At 42.4% G+C, this 18,509-nt stretch overlaps 1 protein-coding gene across 2 annotated transcripts in view; it reads right to left on the reverse strand.

Moving 5' to 3' along the window:
* UTP14A (UTP14A, small subunit processome component) overlaps nucleotides 1–8,369 on the reverse strand; it is a 21,459-nt gene extending 13,090 nt beyond the window's left edge. The window contains exons 1-6 of one of the 2 annotated variants that reach the window (XM_006082121.3): nucleotides 8,278–8,369; nucleotides 7,334–7,409; nucleotides 6,583–6,653; nucleotides 5,816–5,880; nucleotides 3,080–3,222; nucleotides 2,633–2,788 (exon numbers count right to left, since the gene is read on the reverse strand). In XM_006082121.3, coding sequence (XP_006082183.1) covers nucleotides 2,633–2,788; nucleotides 3,080–3,222; nucleotides 5,816–5,880; nucleotides 6,583–6,653; nucleotides 7,334–7,409; nucleotides 8,278–8,303 — 537 coding nt within the window. In that variant the 5' untranslated portion in view covers nucleotides 8,304–8,369. The remainder of the gene's footprint in view (nucleotides 1–2,632; nucleotides 2,789–3,079; nucleotides 3,223–5,815; nucleotides 5,881–6,582; nucleotides 6,654–7,333; nucleotides 7,410–8,277) is intronic. The other variant, XM_023758068.1, reaches the window with a different exon arrangement.
* Between the last annotated feature and the right edge of the window lie 10,140 nt (nucleotides 8,370–18,509).

The following is an 18,509-nucleotide window of genomic DNA, read 5'->3' on the forward strand; positions in this document are numbered from 1 at the left end:
GGGATGTGCCCACAACCAAGGTACATGCCCTTGACCGGAATCGAACCTGGGACCTTTCAGTCCGCAGGCCGACGCTCTATCCACTGAGCCAAACTGGTCAGGGCAAGATGTTTCTAACTCTCTATCCCTCTCCCTTCCTCTCTGTAAAAAATCAATAAAAATATTTTTAAAAAATAGTGTCAAATTCGCTGAAGACTGAAGAGGGCATGGGATGTGGTGACTAGGAGGTCCCTCATTAATGGCCTTTGAAAGAAGTTTTAGGCCCTAACCAGTTTGGCTCAGTGGATAGTGTGTCAGCCCAAGGGAGGCAACCAGTCAATGTGTCTCTCTCTCATTGATGTTTCTCTCTCTGTGTCTCTCCTCCTCTCTCTAAAAATAAATAAATAAATAAATAAATAAATAAATAAATAAATAAATAAATAAAATTAAAAAAAATCAATGGAAAACTATCCTTGGGTGAGGATTAACTAAAAAATAAAAAAGAAAATAAAAAAGAAAGAAGTTGCAGTAGGGAGGAGGGGAAGGAGAGAGAACACAGAAGCAGTAGAGACCAGCTCTTCCCAAAGTATGGTCCTTTCTCATCAGCTAACAAGATTCACTTCATTTAAAAAAGTTTAAGAATTAATTTATTTGGTTTTTAATAATATCAGTTTGTACACTCTGGGTTAGAGTAAGTCAAAGGGGTTTCTTTACTATCTTTTCATAGCCTTTAAAAAGCTAATGTATATTGTGAATTGCCAATCTCCAATAGGGGCAAGCAGCATTTTCTAGCAATGGGATTCCCCCTCCCCTTTTGAGGGCATATTGAAAAACAAGGGTTTTGAGGTGAAAACTCTGCAAACTGCTAGTGGAGGGAAGGAGAGGGGGGCTGAGAAGAGTTATCTTACATCATTTCTAGCACTTTGCAGTTTACAAATGCTTTCACATGCATGATCCCATTTAATTCTTCTTAGCTAGAGTCTAATGGAATTTTAGGAAGCCGAACCAAGACTTTTTGGATTGTTTTTCTTAAATCCTCACCCAAGGACATACTTAGAGGGAGGGAGAGAGAGAAACATCAATATGAGAAACATCGACTGGTTGCCCTCCATATGTGTCCCGACTGGGGATTGAACCCGCAACCCAGGTATGTGCCCTGACTGGCAATCAGGCTGGAAACTTTTCTGTGTACAGGACAACGCTCAACCAACTGAACTGCTCAATTAACTGAACCACTCCGGCGGGGCTGCTTCTTCTTTTTAAAAAAAAAATGTTTTTATTAATTTTAAGAGAGAGAGAGGAAGGGAAAGAGAGAAAAATATTGATATGATAGAGAAATCCATCAGCTGCCTCCTGCATGAACCCCGACTGGGTATCAAGCCTACAATCTGGAATCAAATCAGCGACCTTTCAGTTCATGGGATGATGCTCAACCAACTGAGCCACACTGGCCAGGTGACTTTTTGGATTCTTAATCTTCAGAAATACTAGTATATTACTAGTCCTTGGTACTTTGCACTCTAAGTATAAGAAGAGAACTGAGAGTTGCTAGCTAGAAAGCACCCCCTGACCTAAGCATTTCCTTATTTGTGCCACACTGGCGTCATTTCTCAAAAATGAATCTTGGCATGCATGGTCCAACAGATTCAATAGACAGTCTCTGGGCCACTCTATCTTCTTGCACAGGGAGTTCCTGGGGATTAGAGGTACCATTATTAGTGCAATCTTCGCCTCTCATCTCATCATTTTCCTGCGATCTCCAAAATTACACTGTCATTTGAAAAAGCAAGGTGCAGAGTGTATAGTAGCGTACTACTACCTTTTTGACAAAAATAAGGTAAACACAAATATATCAGTAAAACTCCTAAGTTAACAATAACAAAAAAACTTATAGAAGTGGTTACATCAGATGAGTATGGGATAAAAATGATCAGATGGGGTCAGAGGTAGGTCAGATTTTTTTGAATCGTACAAATTATATTATCTTTTAATTTTTTTTCCTGAAGTCTCCTTACCATCCTACAGCCACACTTTATTTTTAAAATTTAAATATATTTTTATTGATTTCAGAGAGGAAAGGAGAGGGAGAGAAAGATAGAAACATAAATGACAAGAGAGAATCATTGATCGGCTGCTTCCTGCTCGTCCCACACTGGGGATTGAGCCCGCAACCCAGGCATGTGCCCTGACTGGGAATTGAATTGTGACCTCCTGGTTTATAGGTCCACGCTCAACCACTGAACCATGCCAGCTGGGCACAATGTTATATTTTAAGATGATATTCCTTTATAAGCAAACTTTGGGTCTGCTGAGTTCCTGATTTCCCCCAGATCAGAATGTGGCTTTGAAAGCTTTTTACTATAAAAACTGGGGTGTGAAAAAGAATGCATCATGTTTCTTCTCTAATGGCAATTGGATGTTTTAACACAAAAACACGGAAATAACCATGTGTATTATATGCTACAAACTGATGAAGAGCAACTATAGAGCCACTGTGACTGGCTATTGCACGGCTGACAATGAATCTTGCTACCCCCTTCTCTCCCTTTCTGACTGACAGACTACAATGACCGCAGCTGGAATGGCAGACCTTGCAATCTCCACATTACGTAACTTCACTTTCCAAGGTGCGGTTTCCTTGCATAGCACTTACCTTCCAGCCGTTGAGCACATGCTCAATGGGAGCAAAGGCTGACTGCTCCTTCATCAGGGGGAAAACCAGCTGTTCTGCTTGTCGGTTCTTCTGAACGATGGGATCCCATTTGGAGAGCGTCTGTGAGGTTTTATTGAATGCCACTTCCCTGTGGATCTGAAGCAGGCAAGAAACACAAGAGCCACAAAATTAGGCAACAAACTCAAAGGACTAGTGGGGAATTAGGAGGCAATGTTTCTTAGCCCAAGGAAGGAACAGGATGCTAGAGATAAGCTCTTGTTTACTTCTCAGGAATGCACTTTCCCCAGGATTAGTTTTAATCTTTTTCAGGGTGAGGCAATCACAACTTCCCCTTCCATTTGTCAGGCTTTCCCCCTCCTTCCCTTCTTACCCTGTTTTTCCTCATTAGTTCAATTTCTTCCTCTTAATGGATACTTTTTAACTCACCCGCTCAACCTCTTCTTTGTTAAGGGGTAGCTCCACAGTCTTCTTTGATTTGACTCTATTCAGTTGCTTTTTCACAGTGGCCAATGAGGATGAAGTTTTAACGGGCTCAAGCAGATCTGAAAGGACTAGCCTTTCTCCTGATCCTGTAGAAAGGCCAAACTTTCTGGTCAGACTGATAAGTGAGGCCAAATCTCAATGATCACACAGGCGGCTATCTAGGCAGAAAATGCCGGCAGACAGGCAAACATGCAGGGAAGCAGGAATAATTCTCTTACTTTAATCACTAGCTATAGTGGCATGATCACTTTCCTTCATTCTCACATGGGTTGGGAGGGTAGAAGAAAATTATTTATTTTCAAAAGCCATTTGCTCTTCTGATGGTCTTTCTGCTTTCACTCTTGCCCCACTGCAATTCATTCTTCACACAGCATCCAAAGTGATATTTTGAAAATGCAAATCACAGCATATCATGATCCTGCTGAAAATCCTCCAATGGCTCCCATTATACTTGGAATTATAATCATCCCTTGGTATCCATGGCAGTTTGGTTACAAGACCCTGTGGATACCAAAATCTAAGGATGCTCAAGTCCCTTACATCAAATGGTGTCATATTTGCTGTAACCTATATTTTGCATATAGGCTGTAGCAGGGTATGCCTACACATCACTTTATTCGCAAGGATTCAGCCTAGTGTTCAGTGTGTGGCAAATTCAAGCTTTGCCTTTTGGAATGTTCTAGTGTTTTTTAATTCAAATATTTGCAATCCATGGTTGGTTGAAGGCAATGATGTGATAACCAAGGATACGGAAGGCCAACTTCATGGATCTAAAGGACACAGCCCTATGGGATCTGGTCCCTATATGGGATCTTGGTCTGTCATTCCAATGCTGTGTCACCCCCACCTCCACTATGTTCCAGCCACACTTCCTATTCTTCAAACATACGATCCTGTTTCTTCCTTACAGCCTTTGTACCAGCTGCCCTCTGGCCTGGAATGCTTTCCCCTGTTTGCATGATTGACTTTTCTTGTCATTCATATCTCTTTATTGCATCATCCTGTTTTAATTTTCTATTGTCTCCACATCCCACTAGAATGTAAGCCTCATGAGATCAGTGTATTATTCTTTATATAGCCCAATATCTAAACCAGTGATTTTTCAACCTTTATCATCTCAAGGCACACAGAAACTAATTATTAAAATTCTGCGGCACACCAAAATATATATATTGATCTGACAAAGAAAAGGTATAATTTTGATTCATTCACACTGGATGGCTATTGTTGTCTTGGCTGTTGTCACTGCCATTTTTTAAAATCTGACAACCTAAGGGGAAGAAGGTCAGTGTCACTGACTAAATAGGTATTGCACGTTTTTAAAATTCTTGTGGCACACCAGTTGAAAAGCACTCATCTAAACTGTTCTGAAACTGATACATAGTAGAAGCACAGGAAGTATTTGCTGAATGAACAGGCTTGGGAGAATACATTGTTACTTGTTCTGGGAAGTTATAGGTAGTGGTTACTAAAAGAATGTAACTCATTTAAGCTTCTTAAGTTGTGTTACAAAGTTTTGGCATCTAGACTTGGTATCAGGTTGAAATCCCAACTCTGCCATTTACTCGATCATGAATTCTCATAGGGGTGAGGTCACTACCCCACCCAGGGGGTGAAAATTGGTTCTTGGGGGAGTGTGTGAAAAGAATCTTGGATATTACAAAGTTTTGTGTCCCTCTGAAGCTCAACCCTATCCAACAAAATCACATTCCTTAGTATTAGATTTCCCAGCTGGGGCGGAGGAGGGTGGGGGAGATAGTGAAGAAACAAAGTATATAAAAAGGCTCCCCAGGAAGCCAAAAAGAGAAAAAAAGGTTGAGAAACATTGTACTAGGACCTAGCGCAGCATGTCAGCATTTTGAAAAACCCTAACTTAACTCTGGTGCTGTGTCACATATAGAAATGTTTTGATATTTGCAACCATAGTAAAACAAAGATTTATATTTTTGATATTTATTTTATATATTTAAATGCCATTTAACAAAGAAAAATCAACCAAAAAAATGAGTTCACGTGTTACCTCTGACACGCGTGTCATAGGTTCGCCATCACTGTACTAGGTGAAGGCCCTCAAGTAAGTAACTTGACTTATTGGAGCTCTAGCGGAGAAATTATCTGCCGGTCAAAACTCAAAGCACTGTGAGAACTGAAATAAAAATGAAAACATGGCCTTAACCGGTTTGGCTCAGTGGATGGAGCATTGGCCTGCGGACTGAAGGGTCCCAGGTTCGATTCCAGTCAAGGGCATGTACCTTGGTTGCAGGCACATCCCCAGTAGGGAGTGTGCAGGAGGCAGCTGATTGATGTTTCTCTCTCATCAATGTTTCTAGCTCTCTATCCCTCTCCCTTCCTCTCTGTAAAAAAAAAAAATCAATAAAAATAAAAATGAAAACATGGACATGATTAAGCTAATGAGAGGCAGCTATCTTCATTCATATCCCTCTCTCCATGAAGTAGCTCATCAAGCTCACTGGGAGACCTTGACCATGGCCTTCTATGCTTTCTTCTAGAAATGGAAGAAACTCAAGGGCATCTGACCATCTTCTTCATCCATTACAGGTAAATATTTAAAGTATGACCCATTAATCACATCAAAAACAGTTCCTGGGTGGTGAAGTGACATTATACTTTTGGAACTCCACAAGCTCCATGCACAGATAGCTTCTTTTGTTAACTTACCTTCAGAACTGACCGTGAATTCTGACACCTTCAGACTAGCCTCAGATCTCTCAGCCAATTTCCGCCTGAAATTTAGGCAAAACAAAATATAGAAAGAACGGACACATATTGCTGGGGGACAAATACTTCTTTGTATTTCTCTCCCAGAGTTTTGTCACAAAGCAACCAGGAAATCTGTTCCTAACCTGGACTTGGTAGTCTAACCATCTCTTAATGTAGACTCAGACCCTCAAAAACACAAGGCAATAGGTAGGCATAGTGGAAAAGGTATTGGACTTGGATTCAAACATACCTGGATTTAAAAACAAAAAACATACCTGGATTTTAATCCTGGATGTTACTTATGAGCAGTGATTGTGGGGCAAGTCAATTAACTTCTCTAAAGGGGATAAGTAATGTCTACTCAATGCTTAAAAAATATGTGTATTCAGTAAGAATTCATATGCACAGAGGTCTAACACAATAATGGCTAACAATTACATAATGTTTACTAAATGCTGGGCATTAGTTTAAGACCTTTACATTTATTAACTCATTTAAATGTCACAACCCTATGAGGTAGGTACCATTATTAATCTTATTTTCTAATTGAAGAAATTGAGGTGCAGAGAGATCACAAAATTTGCCTATGCAGTCTGTCTCCAAAGTATGTGCTCTTAATGATGTTGGCATTTGTGTCTTCACTGTCGTAGGTACTCAATGAATATTAGTTGCAGATAAATCTCATGGAATCAGGTTACAACCTGTCCAAATGACGGGAATGTTACCTATTCTTTCCATCAAGGGAACTGATTGCTTCCAGAAGCTTTTGATGCTTTCGCTCTCCACCACCATCCCCCTAGACACAGAAAAGGAAAAACCATCAGAATGATGAAGGGAGGGAAAAGGCAGTGTGGAAATTGAAGCCCATGTAAAATCTCTTCATCTTTTGGTCAGTGGGGAATCAGATGAGGTCTGAAAGAACTGCTTCAAAAACCAAACTCCCTCATTATAGAGCCTTGGTAATATTATACTTCTGTCTTAACTTGTTTGGGGAAGAAAAATGCTATGGGAATAATGTTTCTGTATGCAACATAATGTGATTTGACTCAGAAACTCTCAAATTAAAAAACCAATCTAAGTAGCTTTGTCAAGAGAATAAAGAGCTGGCATTCCTATAGCATCTGTTGGAGATTTAGCTTAATTATGTATATTACAGTCAGACACTTAAATAACTCTACAGAAATCCAAATCTGGGAAATAGGAAAATCCTATAATGAGGACCATATGTTTTGTTCTTATATACTCAACTATACTTAATCAACTTGAAGACAGTGACTGTATCTTATACAGTCTTCAAACTCCCATAGCACTTAATATAGTATCTTCTACATGAAACACTAAACAAGTGGTTGTAATTTATTTGCAAGACCTGCACAAATGTAAACAAGTTTGCCACTTATTTCCTTTCCAGGAATGTGCTGCCTAACTTTGAGGCGGAAGGGAACTGGAGAAGACAGTTTAGCGATTGTTGCCCACCTCATCTTCACTGGTGCTCAAGGGGTAGTCATTTGGCAAATCTTCTAGTTCTTCCTGTTCCCTTAGAGCCAGAAGGCTGTTAAAGGAGATAAAAGAGAAATATTATCAGTTGAAATAACAAGAGGTGAACAGTGGTTGGTGATACCCACACAGAACTGCATGAAGAAGATATAACACCCTCCAGTGATTGGCACTGCATTTCCCACTGACCTTGGGAGGCTATAAAAATATCAGACCCTAGGGAAGGTGGCAGAAGATGCTGTTGCTCGCCCGAGGCAAGGCAGTTTCACCATTTAATATTTTTAAGCATCCTTCATATGGAAGAAATCTTTATAGGTGCAGCTTACTCAGAAGTGACATCTTGATCACTTGTTCCCAGGAATGAGGAAACAGAACTGGATGAAAGCAGATGAGTAAGCAATTTTTCCTGGGGCTTTCTCAACAAAATAGACGCTTAACTAAGGAATACTGCTGGTACCCAGAAAGGAGTTATGGAATCTGCATCAGTCTTCGGAAGGCAAGCTGTGCTGAACGGATTATATTTAGTTCCCCTATTGGGTGGGATGAAACATCACAGGAGAAAACGTTGCAGATGGCTCCCATCAGCAAAGGTTTACAAGACAAGGGAGTTTACAGCACTGGCATTGCCTGCACAGAGGACTGAAACTCGCGGAAGAAGCGGAAGAAAAGAGTCACGTGAGGAGAGCAATGCAACATATTAACTTAGCTGGAGAGGGAGAGACCGCATCGGGACCACAAGGATAAGAATACAGCTAGGGAGAGAATTAAGTTAAATTAAAAGGGTTTTAAAAGATGGATCGCGGAAACAGTAACGAATAGTGAATTTTTGAGAGGGAAACAAGTGTAATCTGTTAAACGGCATCCACGTCTCAAAATCTGACCCCCATTGAAACCCAGCCTCCCGACCCTTCTTTACCCCTCACCTCTTCGCAGCCCGAACCCCGCTCATCTCAGCCGTCTGTCCCTCACATGGACCAGGAGCGGAAGCTAAAAGGAAGGCAATTTCCGTACCGGCCGAAAAGCAATTTCTGCTTCCTCCAATCACGTGTGACGAGCCGCGTCATTTCCGGCCCGCCCCGGGCTTGCGAGGAACCGGAGCTGCTTCGGGAGGGGCCTGCGGGGACACCGGAGCCTGAACGGTAAAGCCTGCCAGTGGGCGGAGCTTTGCTGGACCCACCCACCCCTCTTGTGTCCCCAGCATGGGTGTCCCTCCTTCCTGCCCCTGGTTTCCGAGCGGCCCAAAGTGGGAGATCTTTAGGGCGCGGGTGCTGCCTGGCCAGGGATGGGCCGAGAATTCGCTGTCCCTGCTGGATCCAGGCTCCAGCTCCCGTCCGTGTTGGACAGCGTTCTGCTAGCCGCCTCGGGCCAGCTGCAGGCTTTCTGAGCACCCGCGTGGTAGCCAGCAGCGTGCTATGCCCCTGTGATTTATCAGTGAACAAAGCAAATTTTCTCTTCAGGAAAAATCCCCTCTCCTCCTGTGCCTTCTTGTCATCGCAGCTCTCTAGGTTCCTCCTTCCCTAAGTAACAGTTTCATCCAGGATCGGTGGTTGCAACTCCCTCATCTCCCATAAGTTTTGTTTGTTTGTTTTCTGTTAATCCTCACCCGAGGATACTAGTATTTTTCCATTGGTTTTTAGGGAGAGGGAAAGAGAGAGAAACATGAATGCGAGAGAAACACATCCATTGGTTGCCTCCTGCAGGAGCCCTGACCATGGCCCTGCAGAGAGTAGCCTGCAACCAAGGTACATGCCCTTGACCAGATCGAGCCCGGGACCCTTTGGTCTGCAGGCAAATGCTCTATCCACTGAACCAAACCGGCTAGGGCTAGGAAATATTTCAAACATAGACAAGTACAGGCAATAATATGGCTTTACCCTTACACTTGTTCAGACTAAAAACATTGGGGTCACTGACTCCTTTCACTTACTATGTTTCACAATTTTTGCAACATCGTATCAACTGTGCTATTGTTTTTATTTTTTGTTGTTGGATTTATTGGGGTGACATTGGTTGGCAGGACCATGCATGTTTCAGCTGTACAACTCAATAGGACATTGTCTGCATACTGCATCATGTGCCCATCACCCGAAGCGGGGTTTCTTTCCATCCCCATTTATCCCCCATCTGCCCTCTTCCACCTCCCCTCACTCCCTTTTGCTTCTGGCTATCACCATATGGTTGTCAGTGTGTATGTTTGTGCTATTATTTTAAAATATACTCTAAAATCGACTCCTCTTCCTGTCATTCTAATACCTATTTGATTCCTCTTCTTCACTGACACCCTCAAATTTTGTCGGTACCTTCAAAATACATCCAGAGTTTTGCCCTAACTGGTTTGGCTCAGTGGATAGAGCGTCGGCCTGCAGACTGAAAGGTCCCGGGTTCGATTCCAGTCGGGGGCATGTACCTTGGTTATGGGCACATTCCCGGTGGGAGGTGTGCAGGAGGCAGCTGATCAATGTTTCTCTCCCATCGATGTTTCTAACTCTATCCCTCTCCCTTCCTCTCTGTAAAAAATCAATAAAATATATTTTAAAAAATACATCCAGAGTTTTAACAGTTCTCATCATTCCCACTACCACCATCTTGGTCCCATATACTATCACCCATTGCCTGAATTATTGCAATAGCCTCACAAGTGGACCTGCCAACTTCTGCCCATGCCTCTCATATCCCACAGTCTATCTTCAATGCAGCAAGCACCCAGAAGAATCCTGTTAAAATGTCAGATGATATTACTCCTCTACTCAAAATACTGCAATGAATTACCACAGACAGAATTTTTAAAGCCAGAGTTCTAATAATCTAAAACACTCAAAAAGAAAAGTTTTTAAATGAGAGAAAAGTAGCAAAGTAATGTTTGAAACATTCTTGGCATTGATTCTTTTAAACCCCTCCCATTTGGCTTTCCCTCCACCATTCCACTGAAACTGCTCTGGACAAGATCAGTAACACCTGAGGTTGTTAAATAAAATGGATACTTCTCAGTCTTTGCCTTCCCAGAACTTTGTGTGGTATTTGATACTATTGGTTTCTTTTCTTATTCATATTCAGGAAAAGTTTTTGACCATTTACTATGTTTCATGCCTCTAGGCTCTGGGAGTACTTTGATGAACAAAACAGACATGTTCCTGGCGACATAATCTACTTTCTATTGGGATTAAATACAATTTTGTCTTTGTTGAAACTCCACTCTGGACTTTCATGACTCCACTCTCCTGGTATCTTAGCTTTATGACCATCTTCCTTAGTCTTCTCTGCTGGCTACTTTTTCTGTTCTTACTTTCAAAATGATAATGCTCCCCAGGTTGTGTTCTCAACTCTGTTTTCTTATTCCATGTGCTCTTCCTAAGCCTTTAACACTTGCTTGAGAACTCTAAATCTCCATCTGTGGTTCAGATCTTTTCCTTGAGCTCCACACTAGTATCTCTGATTGCTTCCTGGCAATCATTTTTTGGTCACAGAGGCACATCAATATTTAGTGTCCAATAATTTCTATCTTGCCTGCCAGAGTTATGTATATTTGCATCTCCATGACTAACATCAGCTACCCAGTTAGTCAAGTCAAAAGTCAGAGTCATCTTAATAATTTATTTTTATTGATTTCAGAAAGGAAATGAGAGGGAGACAAAACCATTGATAGGCTGCCTCCTGCACGCCCCACACTGGGGATTGAGCCCGAAACCCAGGCATATGCCCTGACTGGGAATCAAACCATGACCTCCTGGCTCATAGGTCGATGCTCAACCACTGAGCCACCCCCAGCCAGGCAAAAGTCAGAGTCATCTTAGATTCCTCTCTCCCTTATGCTTCACAGTTGTTCCCTCACATTGTCAGTTTTTGTTTCCCAAATTGCTTTCACATAATCTCTCCATCTTCCCATCATTTTTGCCATGTAGCAGAACCTTGTGATTTCAAGCCTGTGTTATTGCCCTAATCTATTATAGAAAAGGGGAGCATTAAAGCATATTGATGAAGAGCATGAGTTTTGAACTGGACTCGGTTTGAATCTTATCTCTGCTACTTATTAGCTTTGTAATTCTTGAGTAAGTCACTTGACCTCTCTGTGTCTTTTCCCTTCATTTTTAAAATGGCTGTGATAATACATTGGCTAATTGTGAGAACTACATGAGTTAATATACATAAAGCACTAGAATAAATGCAAAGCTCTTAGAATAATACCTGTCACATTAAATGCTCAATAAATGTTAGCTTTTAGAATTATTTTTTTACTAGCTTTTCAGTCTTTTCTCTCTTCATCTAGTCACATAAAGTCTGACCATGTCCTTCCCCTACTGAAATGATGCAAATAGATCCTCATCACCTTCAAGATAAAATTTTAAAAAAATACTAGTTTGGCCCTAGCTGGCTTGGCTCAGTGGATAGAGAATTGTCCTGCGGACTGAAGGGTCCTGGATTCAATTCCAGTCAAGGGCATGTACCTCAGTTGTAGGCTTGATCCCTGGCCTAAAAATGGTCTCTTTCAGATTAAACAACTATGGGAATTTCTTGCCTCACAGATACTCAAAATACAAAATCACATGTTTTCTATATATTAAGGTCACAATATAAGGTCTTGCCAGGACATTCATTACCTTTGCAGTTATAAATATTATCAATAGTAATCAAGGTGCACATTTCACTTCTGAAAATACACAATGCTGGACTCTTGAGGGGAAAAAAACATTCAATAGAACTTTCATGTCCTTAATAGGTCCCAAATAGCCCATTTAACTAACAGACATAATGGTCTCCTCAATTCCTTTTCAAATTTAAGTCTAAATAAACTCCTAAATGAATCTCTATTTTAACCCACTCAACTTATCTTTTTTCTAAATATATTTTTATGAATTCTTATTTATTTAAAACTAGAGGCCCGGTGCATGGATTTGTACACCAGTGGGGTCCCTCAGCCTGGCCTGCGGGGATCAGGCCGAAACCGGCTCTCTGACATCCCCTGAGGTGTCCCGGATTGTGAGAGGGCGTAGGCAAGGCCAAGGGACCCCACCGATGCACAGGCCTCTAGCATGCATATAAAATCTTTGGTTAATCTCTTCTCTCCCTCCCCCCATTCCCCTTCCCCTCTGAGAGTCATCAGTCTGTTCCATGTTTCCATGCATGTGGTTTCTGCTCCTGCATTGAGTGTCTTCCCCGTGGTGGTCAGTGCGTGTCATAGCTACCGGTTGGCCGGTCGGCCAGTTGGCCGGTCACTTGGGCTTTTATATATATAGATTTATTGTTGAAAGTATTACAGATGCCCTACTTTGTTACCCCCACTGGCCCCTCCTCCCCACTCACGCCCCCTCCATAGGCCTTCACCACACTATTGTCTGTGTCTATGTGTTATTATGCATATCTACACTAATAAAAGAGAAACATGCAAATTGGTATCATTCCGTTACGCCCACCAGCCAATCAGGATGAATATGCAAATAAACCAAACAAAGATGAAAGTTAATTTGCATATGCAGGCACGGTGCGAAGACTGAAGGCTTTGGCCCCAGTGAAGACTGAAGACTGAAGACGGCTGAAGACTGAAGAGGCTTGGCTTCTCCGCTGCGGCCAGAGCAAAGGCCTGGGTCCCGGGTGCTGGAGGAAAACTGGTGCCAGCAGCCAGGGGAAGGAAGGCCTATTGCACGAATCTCTTCATGCAACAGGCCTCTAGTATGCATATAAGTTCTTTAGCTACTTCCACCCTTGACCCCCTGAGAATCCTCAGTCAGTTAAGTGCTTCCATGTCTCTGGCTATATTTTGTTTGTCAGTTTATTTTGTTTATTAGATTCCACATATAAGTAAGATCATGTGATATTTGTCTTTCTCTGACTGGCATAATACTTAGCATAATACTCTCCAGGTCCCTCCATGTTGTCTCAAACGGTAAGAGATCCTTCGTTTTTGCAGCTGCACACCATTCTGGTGACTGTGGTCTTACTACCACTGGTCTGGATGATTTCATTGGTTTATAATCCAGAGGCTCAACTCTCCAAGTAAGCCATTGTTTCAGCCAAACATGGTAAATGCTAAGACCCACACTGACTTGAGTGGTTATCTCCTTAAAAAAGATACCCTAAGCCCTAGCTGGTTTGGCTCAGTGGATAGAGCGTCAGCCTGCGGACTGAAGGGTCTCAGGTTTGATTCCGCAACCTTGGTCAAGGGCACATGCCCAGATTGTAGGCTCAATCCCCGGTGGAGGGCATGCAAGAGGCAGCTGATCAATGATTCCCTCTCATCATTGATGTTTCTCTCTCTCTCTCCCTTCCTCTCTGGAAAATATATATATATATATGTATGTATTTATTTATTTAAAAGGATACCCTAAGTCCCACATCCTAGGTGACATTGTCATGGCCCAGGAGTTTGCTGCTGGAGATGACTGACTCAGAGGATATCACCCCAACCTAACATTTCACCATTGGAAAGGACTTCACTCCCTGTGACTGACTTCCACCCAAACAATGCCCAGAGACTGCCTCTCCCAAGGCACAAATTAGACAGAGGACATTTTTGCTTTACTTCCTTTGATATTAGGGATCCTATTACATTTCCTGAGCTCACTATCTGCTTAGCCCATGATCCTGGCATACTTCTTTTTTAAAAATTTCTTTATTAATTAAGTTGGTACATATGTGTCCTTATTCCCAAATTACCCCCCATCCCCCCATGCATGCCCTCACCCCCCTGTTGTCTGTGTCCATTGGTTACGCCTATATGCTTGCATATAAGTCCTTTGGTTGATCTCCTGGTATGCTTCTTGATCTCTGCTAAAATGTACACTCCTACACTGCCATGCCTAAAGGGAAGTCTGGTTACTACCATCTGTGTCATTCTAAAAATTAGTGGAGATTATTGCTTTCCCAAGGAGACACTTTGCCTCATATCAGTCAATTCCTCAACTCTTGGGGAGAGGACCACTCACTCCCCAGTGCCTTCTACTACTCTCCTCCACATTTCCACCACAATCTCCGACTGTGACCACCATAACTCCTTCCCTTTTAATTACACGTAAATACACTAATTTTAATATGTACACTAGAGCCCCGGTGCACAAAATTCGTGCACTGGAGGGGTTGTCCCTCAGCCCAGCCAGTGCCCTCTCACAATCCAAGACCCCTTGGGGAATGTCTGACTGCCAGTTTGGGCCCCCGAGTGGTCCTGGATTGCTAGAGGGATGTAGCAGTGCACCAAGCAGCAAGTGGCCAGGGCGGAGTCAGAAACAGGGCCTGGTGTGGCACCGCTTGTGCTCATCCCGGCCTGCTGCGCCTGCTGCCACTGCTTGGTGGTGCTGCCATGGAGTTGAGAGAGGCTCCCGCCGCTGCAGCCACGCTTGCCAGCCATAAGCCTGGTTTCTGGCTGAGTGGCACTCCCCCTGTGGGAGTGCACTGACCACCAGGAGGCATGTCTTGCATTAAATGTCTGCTCCCTGGTGGTCAGTGCACATCATAGCAACTGGTCAACCGGTTGTTCCAGTCGTTCTGTCATAACAGTCACTTAGGCTTTTATATATACTAGAGGCCTGGTGCACAAAAATTTGTGCACTCGGGGGCGTCCCTCAGCCCGGCCTGTGGCCTCTCGCAGTCTGGGACCCCTTGGGGGATGTCCACCTGCTGGCTTAGGCCCGCTCCCCGGGGGATTGGGCCTAAGCTGGCAGTCAGACATCCCTCTGGCAGCCCAGGAGCCCTTGGGGGATGTCCACTTGCCAGTGGGGAGCAGGCCTAAGCTGCAGTCGGACATCCTTAGCACTGCTGAGGAGGCAGGAGAGGCTCCCACCACCACCGCTGTACTGGCAGCCGTCAGCCTGGCTTGTGGCTGAGCAGAGCTCCCACTGTGGGAGCGCACTGATCACCAGGGGCAGCTCCTGCATTGAGCGTCTGCCCCTGGTGGTCAGTGTGTGTCATAGTGACCAGTCATTCCCAGTCATTCTGCTGTTAGGGTCAATTTGCATATTACCCTTTTATTATATAGGATAGAGGCCTGGTGCATGGGTGGAGGCTGGCTGGTTTGCCCTGAAGGGTTTCCCAGATCAGGGTGGGGGTCCTGCTGGGGTGCCTGGCCAGCCTGGGTGAGGGGCTGATGGGTGTTTGCAGGCTGGCCACACCCCCTTCACAGTGGGGGTCCCTACTGGAGTGCCTGGCCAGCCTGGGTGAAGGGTTGATGGCTGTTTGCAGGCTGGCCACAGCCCCTTCAGGGTGGGGGTCCCCACTGGGGTGCCTGGCCAGTCTGGCTGAGGGGCTAAGGGCTGTTTTCAGGCTGGCCAAGCCCCACCAGCAACGGAAGCTCCCAGCCTCTCCTTTTTTTCTTTTTATTCTGGGATTTATTTACCTTCTATAATTGAAACTTTGCAGCCTGAAGTGGAGCTCAGAGCCAACCAGGGCAGGCTGGAGGGAAGCTTGGCTTCCTCCATCACCAGGGGCAACCCAAGGCTCCAGCTCTGTGGCCACGGCCTGCTGAAAGCAGGTATCTGGGGTTTATTTATCTTCTATAATTGAAACTTTGTTGCTTTGAGTGGAGCTCAGAGCCGGCCGTGGCAGGCAGGAAGCTTGACTTCCTCCATTACTGGGTCAATCAAGCCTCCTGCTTGCTCCAGCTCTGTGGCTGCTGGCCGCCATCTTGGTTGGGTTAATTTGCATATAGTCACTCTGATTGGCTGGTGAGCATGGCTTAAGGCCTAGTGAAGGCATGGTCAATTTGCATGTTTGTCTTTTATTAGTGTAGATAGATATCAGTTCATACCCCCCAATAACATAACTGCCAGATCTGCCACCTTGAAGTGAGCATATTTCTAACACACTTTGCAATAATCTGAACTTGGAAGCAGATTGTTTTGTTTGTTTGTTTGGAAGTAGATCTTTCTTAGAGCTCCCAGATCAAGAGGGCCGTCTGGCCAACACCTTGATTTTGGCTTTCTGAGAGCTTAAGCAGAGAACTTGCCTTGGTCTTGTGACCTATAGAACTGTGCGCTAGCAAGTGGGTATTGTTTTAAGCTGCTAAATTTGTGTTAATTTGTTACATAGCAGTAGAAGACTAATGCATTGGGAGAGCCACTCCAGATCCCTTATGGTTCCTCTTATGTATCATTTCCTTCCTTTCAACATATTTGTGTCTTGAATCTAAAGTATATAGGTTTTAGCCCAGACGGTGTGGCTCAGTTGGTTGAGCATCGCCTCATGCATCAAGAGGTTACCAGTACCAGTTTGATTCCTGGTCAGGGCACATGCTCAACTTACAGGCTCTATCTCCAGTAGGGGGTGTGCGGGAGGCAGTCAATCAATGTTTCTATCTTTCTCTCCCTCTCCTTTCCTCTCTCTCTAAAATATCAATAAAAACATATTTAAAAGCCTGGCTGGTGTGGCTCAGTGGTTGAGCATTGACCTATGAACCAGGAGGTCATGGTTCGATTCCTGGTCAGGGCACATGCGCGGGTTATGGGCTCAATCCCCAGTGTGGGGCATGCAGGAGACAGCCGATCAATAATTCTCATCATTGATGTTTCCATTTCTCTCTTTCCTTCTCCCTTCCTCTCTGAAATCAATAAAAATATATTTAAAAATATAAAATGAAAATATAAAGTGTATATATTTTAGACAGCATACAGTTAGATTCTGTTTTTAATCTAGCCTGATAATCTTTTATTTTTTTTTACTGTAGTGCTTATTTCACTTACATTTAATATAGTTATTGGTTATAATATAGATGTAATTACTTATAACTATTTTCTATATGTATGTTTCATGTATATTTTCTCCTTTATTTCTTTTTTACTGCTTACTTTTGCATTTATTAGACCTTTTCTAGTGTGCCATTTAAATTCTCTTTATTTACTCTATTTGTTGAATTATTTTCTTAGTGGTTGCTTTGGGTATTAAAATATACATCTTAAAACAATATACTTCACATTAATGCTAATTTATTTCTGCTAGTATACAGAAACTGCTCCAATATAGCTCTCGTTCCTCTCCAACGTTTGTGCTATTATTATCATAGACAGTGTATATGTATTCTAAAGCTAACAATATTTAATATTTATTGTTTTATGCAGATGTCTTTTAAAGCAGTTGTGAGAAGGAAAGAAAAATATATTTATATTGTACTTTATGTTTTCCTATGTAAGTAACTTTACTGGTGTTTGGGTTACAATTTCTATTCAGCCTGACAAATTCCTTTTATTTCTTATAAGGCAAGTCTGATAGCAACTAGTTCTCTAAGGCTTTTTTTCTTTTTCTGGGTTTGCCTTTTCCTGGGGCTTTTATTTTATTTTATATTTATTTATTTATTTATTTATTTATTTATTTATCTCAGTCTCTGTGTGGTCTCCACTTTCGGTCCTCGGGTATCAGGGTTTTCTCCTGCGAGTTTTGTTGATTATTCAGGAAGTTTTTCTGTATTTTAGTTGTAATTCCTGGGAGCTTGTCCATGCAGCATCCACTTACTCATTTTTAATCCTCCGGGCCTTTATTTTTTAAGGGTTATTTTGGCAGGTATAGATTTTTAACAAAATAAGAGCATTATTAAGATATAAATTATTTACATATGATTAACCCATTTAAAATGTATTGTACAATGGTTTTTAATATATCCACAGAGTTGTGCAACCATCACAATACATTTTAGAACATTTTCATCATCCCCAAAAGAAACCCTGTACCCTTTGCAGTCACTCCCCATCACCCACCCTTCCTCTGGCTTCTTTTACTCAAGATATTATTTTCAAGTTTCATCCATATTGTAGCCTATATCAGTACTTAATTTCTTTTTATTGCTGAATAACAGTCCATTGTTTGAATATTCTACATTTGTTCATTTGGGTTGTTGATGGGCATTTGGGTTGTTTCCACTTTTTGGCTATTATGAATAAAAATACTGATATTAATACATATTTTAAATATATTTTTATTGATTTCAGAGAGGAAGGGAGAGGGAGAGAGAAACTTCAATGATGAGAGAGAATCATTGATCGGCTGCCTCCTGCACGCCCCCTACTAGGGATTGAGCCCACAACCTGCATTTTTTGTTTTTATTATTGCAATAAATAATTTCATTTTCTTATAAAACCTCACATGACGAATTATCTTCAGAGCTTAGAATGAGATAAAACTTTTTCTCTAATAACTAACTAACTAACTAAATAAATAAATAAATAAATATTTAGTAAGTATT

Source organism: Myotis lucifugus, unplaced genomic scaffold (assembly GCF_000147115.1).
Source record: "Myotis lucifugus unplaced genomic scaffold, Myoluc2.0 scaffold_2, whole genome shotgun sequence".
Classification (NCBI taxonomy): domain Eukaryota; kingdom Metazoa; phylum Chordata; class Mammalia; order Chiroptera; family Vespertilionidae; genus Myotis; species Myotis lucifugus.